A 10,240-nucleotide genomic window follows, 5' to 3' on the forward strand; every position below is an offset into this window, starting at 1 on the left:
TACTAACTCATACTAACACTAATACCAACGTAACTCATATATGTAACTACACAAGTGTCACAACAAAACTTTCATGCCCTAATTCCGATTAGTGTTCTTAGTTGAATAATAAAAGGATCTTAACATGCAACTACTTTTTGAAGCAATTAAAGATAAGGGATTTCAATATGTACCTTTGATTGTTGAAGACGAAGCTTACTTCCCGTCGATTATTGAAACTCCGGCGCCGATTCGCTGGAACCTTTGTCGTCGCCGTAGAATATAAAAAGTGAGGGAGAGAGATACGATGTTGATTATATTGTCTCTGGTAGATTTAGAAAACATTGAGATACAGGATTTTTAATTATAATAGGGGATTAAATGATATTATACCCATAACTAAATACTAGAAAATCACGGGATTTTATATTTAATTAGGCAAATATCTTGCAACTGTATATTAAATGACCAAATAATCTAATTACAGAATTACCCTTTTGCTTTTACTAAAATAATAAAAAGTAACCTATTAATTACAAACATGCCACTAACTAAGATTATCAAGATCATATTAATCAACGGTCTATATAAGTTCACGCAGTTCACGTCTGGGATGTTGTTCACGCTGGAACCTCACCCTCATTTGTAAAGTATCTTCTAAACCCATCCTCATTGAGTATAGTAAGTATTCTTTATGTAATCGATAATTCCGCTTTTAGAGTAATATAATTTATAATTTTGTTCTTTGAAACTTATAATACTAAATATAGTTAATATTAATATTAATATATATACAGGATGTACCTATCAGCTTTGTTACTCAATTCTACGGAGAGGATTGGGCCGATAGGAAGATGCGTATATATCACTCAAGTGGGAAAATTTGGGTCGTAATGTTGAAACGATTAAAACGTATGCCAGTCTTAACTGACGGCTGGGAAACAGTTGTTTCAGATCTCAAACTTCAGAAGGATTGTCTCCTGACATTTCGTCCCATGAACCATTTTGGTCTCTATCTTTCATCTTTTGTTAATGGCATCTGTGAGCAATCTTATTTCACGATTAATCGTCATCTAAGATTGGGTTTTACGGTACGTAATCTCAATTAATTTTCCTTAAACTTTATATTTAACATGTATTTCACTTTTTATAATCTACCGTACATAGTCAACATTCAATTTGTTATGTTTCATATTATGTAGATCATTGAAGATTCATTTGTTCAACAATGTTTTGGAGACGATGTAATGGTTGGCTCATATGAAGTTAATTATTAGGGTTCTCCGTGGACGGTGTCAACAAGTAAGGTTAATTCAAACTATGTATTCTCACAAGGTTGGACTCAACTTTGCAACGATCTTGGCGTTCAGGAAGATGATTTATTGGTTTTTGAAAAACTTAATGATGTTATGTTTGATTTAACGGTGTATCGAGACGAGGTTGAGATAAGGTTGAGCAAGAAGGTTGAATCTGATGATGATGATGATGATGATGATGATGTAATTCAGATCTCTAGGGCCGATTACGATAAAGCGCTTTTTAAGGTTCGAATCTATTAGGTATTATATTTTGTATCCATTTTTATTCTTCTTTCAATCTTTTTTTTAATATGATTTTTTCAGGACATAGAGGTAGATGATAACCAGCCCACATCTGTTAAAAGTCCATCAGGAACAGTCCCGACAAGTACACCAAAGAATGTTCATGTTAAAGAGACGTTGAAAGTAGGTGATGGTTTACATTTCACGACAACACAAGATGTAAGTTTACACTCTCTATTATATTGTTATATTAATTTATTTATTATGACAATTGCCTATTATAACTAAATTTTTTGAATTCAACCTACAATTAACCCATACGAACATTAGTACTGATAATAAACCAATGGTTGCATCTATATTATTACTTTTATAGTTTTTTTGTTTGTTTGTTTGTACAAACACATAGTTTAATCAATTTGCCTTATTAGTAATACCATGGGATAGTTTCAATCATCATAATAGTTGTATTCGAGTTGTTGGAACTTCATTATTTATTTCTTTGGTTTACAATTCAAGTATTAATTAAATAAACATGGCAATGTACAATTAATTTAACAACTTTATTATGTCTGAAAAATAACCTCCAACTTGATTAGATCAATTAGAAGGTGAGTCTTGGATGTATTTTTTCCTTTTTTTTTTCTTAAAAATTAGTACATTTTGTATATGTAATTTGTTGCTGACAAATTTTTGCTTTAAATTTAAAAAACATATAAGATGTAAAATACTTCATATGCTAACTCTATTATTTCACAACAGCTCAAAGGAAAGGGAAAAGGTAAACTTTCTGTCGACCGATCCGTCACAGTTGAGAATTTCAACAAACAATGCAAAGGCCGAAAACGTTATACAACATCTGATCAAACTGTCAAGGTATTAAATAATTTATGTATTTTATTTTAAGTGTACTAATATCCGTTTGTATTATACATTATTTTCCTTATCAAAGGCAAATAAATGCTTAACTGTTGTTAAAAATGGGTAGCATCCAAAGAAGGTTTCAAGGAATGCAAACAAAGTTTCCCGTATCTGCATTGATCCAGAATATTTCGACTTTAGCCGTAAAGCTGAATATAGGCTGGTACTTTTTCTTTTATACCTGATCAACAATTAAAAATTTTATAATTGTTTATATTTGCTTATAGTTTTTTGTTATTTTCAACGCATTTAGCGGCTTCCGGTTGAGGTTGTTAATAGAGCCGGCCTGTCTGAAAGATTGCAACCTATATCTGTCCAGAACTTGAATGGTGATGTTGAAGTTTATGACACAAAGACAGAGTTAAACAGTGGTACGTTACGTTACGCTGTGGATGGATGGAGGAAATTTATGGATGATAACCAGTTGCAGTTTGGACACATGTTGTACTTCACATATGTAACTTCACAGAGGAAGATTGTGTTGAACGGTGTAACTTCAATCTAATGAAGACTGCTATAAAGTGTGTTTAAAACAGCTATGGTTTGGTTAGTTGTTTGTTAGTCTTTTGAATAGATTAACTTTTTTGGTTGTGTTTATGAACATGAAAAATTTGCGCCCTTTCCCATGGTTGACTTTATTTAGATCTTTTGTAATGATACTAATGTGACTTATTTTGTAATAGTTTTTAGATTTTGTTAGTGTTTTATATGTCTATTATAGTAAGTAGTTACAATCTTCATATTTACACAGTTCATATCTTTTATTTATTTGTAAAGATGTTATAAATCTCAATTTCCTAAAAAAAAATTTTAATATAAGGTAAGCAAATTCATTTATGGAAACATATATAACAATTTAAAAACTTCTAAAATTAACGTATTACATAAATATATTTCCATATTTTTTATATTCTATCTCTATATATTATTATAGACTTCTTCCAATTTGTGATTTCTATATCCCCCTTTCATTTGTTATTGGATGATTCAATAAGAATTGATCAAAACACTCATTTTCCCTTGATTATTTCATCCTCGGTATTCAACCTTTCAACTCGGTTAGTTTGTTCAGTTTGTATTTTTATCTAGTGTTATTTAATCATTTAGCATTTTATTTGAATCTGTATGTATTTTTGTTTTCACAATATTTGTTTTCGCACAGTATAATTCATTTAAGTTGTGCGCTGTCATTATAATGTATCTTTATATTTATATATTTATACATATATAATACATAAATTTTATGATTTAACACTCCGTATAAAATATAGACCATTGTACACAATTAACACCTTATTGTTTTGTTAAATTGTTTATATGAATCTTTATTGATTATTGATTAAATATTACTTAACATGTGTTCCAACATACCAACTATGTAATTTAACAATTCTTTTTCTAAATTCATAGCAATGCCTAAACGACCAAAAATTGTCTCCGTATACAATGACATTGATAAAGAAAACACTCAGGATGGTAAGTTATTTAAAGTTTTACGGTTTTTTTACCTTCTTAGTTATTTGATTATATAGATAGAGATGTATATTTTTTTTATCCGCAGTTCACCGGAATGAAAACACATCCTCCGACATTGTTAACGGTATAGCACTAATTATTTCATTGTCCATTTATATTATTTTAGACCTACTTACTTAGCTCACTATTACGCTAGAATTTTTTATTAATTCTTCCATTTTTTTTGTGTCTTTTTAAAGTTCGACGAGGCAGAAGACCTTTATCAAGCATAACGAATGGTATTATTTTAAGTATATATTTTTTTAACAAAATGATAATTATTTTTTCCTTATCTACAACTAACTATTTTGATTTGTTATTGCTTGTTCATTATAATTTTTTCAATTTGTCTACGATTTTATAATAGCTGTCCTCCCAATTGTTACTCGAGACGAGGCATCTCATAGAAGAAAATTAAGAAAATTATACTTGGATAATAAGAAATCAAATGTGGGAACTACATCGTCATCCCTCAATATTGATTCCACTAATATTAATTCCACTTCCACTCCGTGTGTTACATCTGATAACATAGTCAACAGAATTGGTTTTCACAATTTTGAATCCACTCCTGAGGTGACTAATAATGTTAATCCAAGTCCTTCAAATATTGTAACAAGTAAGTATTTCTTTATTTTAATGTTTATATATATGGGAATATGTTCTTATTGTTTTGCATCTATAGTTTTAATATGCTTTTTGTCAATTGTAGCAGGTAACATTATTTGTAGTACCAGCAATCGTACAACGAGAAAAAACGATATTGGGAATAATATTTCAACTGGCATCACATCAACCACCTGCACATCATCATTGAACCGTAATTTGCAAAGGCTATCATCTGGGAAACGTAAGTTGGTATCCAAAGCACGTATTTCGTCTCCTATACCAATGATCGACTTGACCACAGACGAAACCGTAGAACGAGATCCTTATAAAGGTGTTTCTACAGGTTAGGTTTGTTGATAAGTAGTGCTACATATTGTAAAAATACTAAGTCTTAGATACGTATATCTTATTATTGTAATGAATGTTGTATATATAACTATAATAATGTTGTATGTTTGAACAGATTATTTGGATCACGGTGATCAAGTTATTACTTGTGAAGTTTGTTATGCAAAGTTATGGGACGCAGAGAAAGGAAGCGGAAGAAAAGAGGGTGGCAAAATATGTCATATGTTATGTTGTGGTTATGCCAAAGTTGTCTTACCGGATTACAAAACCGCGACACCTTATTATAAAAGTCTATTCATGTCCAATGACAATGAAAGCAAGCACTTTTTGAAGAACATTCGACGTTACAATTCTATGTTCGCGTTTACCTCAATGGGTGGTAAGGTTGACCAAACCGTGAATACTGGTAATGCTCCTTTTTGCTACAGAATTAGTGGTGAAAATTACCATTCTATTGGTAGTCTTGTGCCACCAAACGGAGGGAAGCCTAAATTTTGTCAGTTATACATATACGATACTGAAAATGAGTTGGCAAACAGGCAATCAGTTTTTAGGTACCATTCATGAACTAATTTTATTAATAACATTTATTTTAAGTATATATTTACTTAATATTTCAATTTGATGAAACAGGTCTTCAGACAATGTTTCCTCATCATCCACTTCAGATGAAACTGATAATAAGCTGATACAACAAATCAAAGCAATGTTTGATGCCGAAAATGTGCTTGTGAAAATTTATAGGATGGTTAGAGATTGATTCCAACAAAATCCTAATACCACTTTAAAGCTTCGCCTAATTGGCAAAAGAGAACAAGATGGTCGGACTTATAACTTACCTACTTCCTCAGAGGTTGCTGCTCTTATTGTTGGAGATATCGATAACGCACTTGAGAAAAGAGATATCGTTGTCGAGACACAAACAGGTTCATTAAAAAGAATAAGTGAATTGCATCCTTCCTATCTTGTACTTCAGTATCCTATTTTGTTCCCATATGGAGACGACGGTTACAGAATTGACATACCACATAGGGGTGTCATTGATGTTACTAACAAGAAACGTCCGAATTGTACAATGAGAGAGTTTTTTGCGTATCGTGTACAAGATCGTAGTAACCAGTTTTCATTGATTCTAAATTCCCGACGGTTATTCCAACAGTTTTTGGTTGATGCTTATACGATGATTGAGAGCGAGCCACTTAACTTTATAAGATTTCAGCAACAAGATCTCAGGTCTGATACATATGAGAATATCCGGAAACTAAGATATAACGGCCAACAAGATTTGTCTAAGGTTGGAAAACGTATTTTCCTTCCATCTTCCTTTACAGGCGGGTCACGATATATGATGCAAAACTATCTTGACGCAATGGCAATTTGTAAATGGTATGGTTATCCAGACTTTTTTATAACCATTACCTGCAATCCCAAATGGCCGGAGGTTCAAAGGTTTCTTAAGGACACAAATCTTAATCCGGAGGATAGGCCTGATATTTTATCTCGAATTTTTAAAATAAAGCTGGATTCAATTTGTAAAGATTTGAAAGACCGTGATTTGTTTGGAAAAGCTTCTGCTGGTATGTTTATAAATTTACTTTTTAAAAATAACCTTAATTATAATTACAGGGTTTTTATTTTTTTTGTAGTTGTTTACACTATTGAGTTTCAGAAGCGAGGATTGCCTCATGCGCATATGTGCTTATTCATGGAGAATGATTACAAACTTCCAACTGTAGACCATGTTGATCAGTTTATTTCTGCAGAAATCCCTGATTTAAACCAAGACCCGGAACTATATACGCTTGTGAAAGACCATATGATTCACGGTCCATGTGGTAATGCTAGAATGAGCTCTCCATGTATGGTTGATAGAAAATGTTCAAAAGGTTTTCCCAAGAAATTTCAAGATCACTCAACCTTGGATTCTAACGGATTTCCCTTATACAGAAGAAGAGATGACGGTTCCTTCGTTTTAAAAAATAAAATTCAGTTAGACAACAGAAGTGTTGTACCTTATAACAAAAAGCTTTTGAAAAGATATCAGGCGCATATAAACGTTGAATGGTGCAACCAAGCGGCGTCAATAAAGTATTTGTTCAAGTATATTAATAAAGGTCCTGATAGAGCAACAGTTGCTGTGGTTCCGAGCAATAATGAAAACGAGCAAGCAGAAAATGATGAAATTAAAGAGTATTATGACTGTAGGTATATATCTGCGTGTGAAGCCTCTTGGAGGATTTTTTCTAATGAAGTTAATTATAGGAGACCTTCTGTTATGCGTCTTCCTTTCCATCTTCCTGGACAACAAACAGTTTGTTTCGGTCCTGATGAAGATATTAATCAAGTGCTAAACAAACCATCTGTGAACTCATCAATGTTTTTAGCTTGGATGCAACGTAATCAAGATCCTAACGACCATGTTGCACGTACACTAACATATGTACAGTTTCCGCGTTTTTATGTGTGGAAGCTTGACAAGCGTATATGGGTTCCGAGAATAAAAGGAAAAACAATTGGAAGAATTCATTCCCTTTCTCCTTCTACCGGTGAAGCGTACTATTTAAGAATTCTTCTTAACAAAGTTAAAGGACCAACATCGTTTGATGATATTAAAACAGTTAATGGTCGAGTGTACGATACTTTTAGAGATGTTTGCTATGCGCTTGGTTTGTTGGATGACGACTCGGAGTACATTGAGGCCATCAAAGAAGCAAATATATCAGGTAGTGCAGGTTATATTCGCAATTTATTCGCCACCATGTTACTGTCAAGCACATTATCTAGACCTGAAGTTGTCTGGGAAAGCACATGGAAGTATATGACAGATGATTTTCTGTACAGATTCTCAAAGTATCATCGTGTTTCAGTTAAAATTATAAATTTCATATTATGTTTTTGTGACAGTTACAAAAAACTTACCATTAAATTTATATGTGGTTTTCATTTATCACAGGTTTATCAATTCCTGATGAGCAACTAAAGAACTATGTTTTATGCGAAATCGAGAAGTTTTTAACTCGGAATAATTCATCGCTTCGGAGATTTTTATCAATGCCTTACCCGGATACTTCATCTTTAGATAACTTTCGCTGCCGATTGATTAACGAAGAGCTTGCTTATGACAGATCAGAGTTACAAAATGTTTATCAAGGTCAGGTGAATTTGTTAACGGATGAACAACGTGCAGTATATGAAGAAATTATGAACGCAGTTCATGGAGACAATGGAGGAGTATTTTTTGTTTACGGTTATGGCGGGACCGGTAAAACGTTTTTATGGAAAACATTGTCTGCTGCAATTAGGTCAAAAGGTGAGATTGTATTAAACGTTGCATCTAGCGGAATTGCATCATTGCTGTTGGAGGGAGGAAGAACGGCTCATTCTAGGTTTCATATACCTTTGAATCTTAATGAGGATTCCGTTTGTCATATAAAACCAGACGATGATGTAGCTAAATTACTACAGCAGACCAAACTCATTATATGGGATGAAGCTCCTATGGTTCATAAACATGCATTTGAGGCTTTGGATAGATCTATGCATGACATTTTCAATATATCTAATCCATCCAGGTCTGATGTTTTATTTGGAGGAAAGGTAATTGTATTTGGTGGTGATTTTAGGCAAATACTACCTGTTGTTCCAAACGGTGGACGTTAAGAAATTGTGAATGCCTCATTATGTTTTTCTTATTTGTGGAGTAAGTGTAAGTTGTTGACGTTATCTAGAAACATGAGGTTAACTGTTGGAAGACCATCATCTGAAGTTGAAGAGATCAGTAATTTTGCAAAATGGTTGTTGGACGTTGGTGAGGGAAATGTTGGTGGTTCCAATGATGGAGAAGCAATAATTGAAATACCACCTGAGCTTTTAATTGATAGCATATCTGATCCAATTTCTAGCCTGATTGATTTTGTTTATCCGTTAATTTTGGAGAATTACAATGATCGTAATTACTTTAGTACAAGAGCTATACTTGCGCCTAAGAATGAGGTTGTTCACGAGATTAACGACAGATTGTTGGCAGTATTCCCTGGTGAAGAAAAAGAGTATCTTAGTTCTGACAGTCTATGCCCTACTGAAGATGGCAATGTTGATCAGCAAAAAATATACTCCCCCGACGTGCTCAATGGTCTCAAAGTGTCTGGTTTACCAAATCATAGGTTAGTGCTTAAAGTTGGTGTTCCAGTAATGTTGTTGCGAAATATTGACCAACGAAATGGTTTGTGTAACGGTACAAGGTTAAAGGTCACAAAACTTTACAGTCGTGTTATTGAAGCTGAGATAATTTCTGGTGGTAATATTGGTTCTCGGACATTCATACCTAGAATGAATTTGGTACCTTCGGACCGAAAGATTCCTTTTGCATTTCAAAGGAGGCAATTTCCAATAACTGTATGTTTTGCAATGACGATTAACAAAAGCCAGGGACAGTCGCTATCTAAGGTTGGGTTGTACCTAAGACAACCAGTTTTCACACATGGTCAATTGTACGTAGCTTTATCCAGGGTTACAAGACGAGATGGAATCAAGTTACTAATACTTGACAATGATGGCAGGCCTACAAATAAAACAACCAATGTTGTATATAAAGAGATATTCAATGGATTGTGACTTTTTTATTTTTGTCATTTTTTGTTCTTCACGTTATTTGTATCATTTTTTATTATATGCGAAGAAACTTATAACGAAGTATTTACGCATTAAAGTATATTCACATTCTTATGTATTATTGAATCAATAGTTATTTCTGGTAATAATATTGGGACATGAACTTTTATTCCAAGGATCCATATTTCTCCGTCCGACAAACTAATTACTTTCAAATTATATAAAGTAACCGATTCACATATAAACAACAATAACTTATTATGTTAATATATATACATACACATATTAATCAACAACCTTTTATAGATGATACCAACATTACTTACATTCCAAAATATGGTTTTTTTTCATGATATATAACTAAATGTCTTTAAGGTTAACCACTTACTACATTTCCATAACAAAAGTAAACATAACATCATAACCACTGATTACATGTCCAAAACAAAAGTAAACATAACATAACTTGCATAATATAGTCCTCATTTCGAGTACACAAAAAACCTTCTTCATTAGCTTAAACATTTACCTTTCAACTTGCATTAACTTGATCCACGTCTGTTAAGATCAGCAGATTTCCTTTGCTTATGAATTTGAAATGCATTTTGTCACCCAGACGAAGCCCATTCTCTTTCATGAACATTGGCCATCCTTCGATTGCATACCTCACATCATCTCCATTCTTTTGGCGCCTAACATTCATATCGACTGTTTTT

General features: G+C 32.8%; 1 protein-coding gene across 1 annotated transcript; it reads left to right on the forward strand.

Moving 5' to 3' along the window:
• The first annotated feature begins 3,853 nt into the window (after positions 1-3,853).
• Positions 3,854-9,527, forward strand: LOC110942842. The gene is made up of 9 exons (XM_022184605.1): positions 3,854-3,917; positions 4,324-4,575; positions 4,672-4,908; positions 5,029-5,452; positions 5,547-5,661; positions 5,704-6,490; positions 6,560-7,771; positions 7,867-8,510; positions 8,619-9,527. The coding sequence occupies exons 1-9, from the start codon at positions 3,854-3,856 to the stop codon at positions 9,525-9,527; spliced, it is 4,644 nt and encodes a 1,547-aa protein (XP_022040297.1).
• Positions 9,528-10,240: the final 713 nt, after the last annotated feature.

Source organism: Helianthus annuus, chromosome 5, assembly GCF_002127325.2.
Source record: "Helianthus annuus cultivar XRQ/B chromosome 5, HanXRQr2.0-SUNRISE, whole genome shotgun sequence".
NCBI classification, from domain to species: domain Eukaryota; kingdom Viridiplantae; phylum Streptophyta; class Magnoliopsida; order Asterales; family Asteraceae; genus Helianthus; species Helianthus annuus.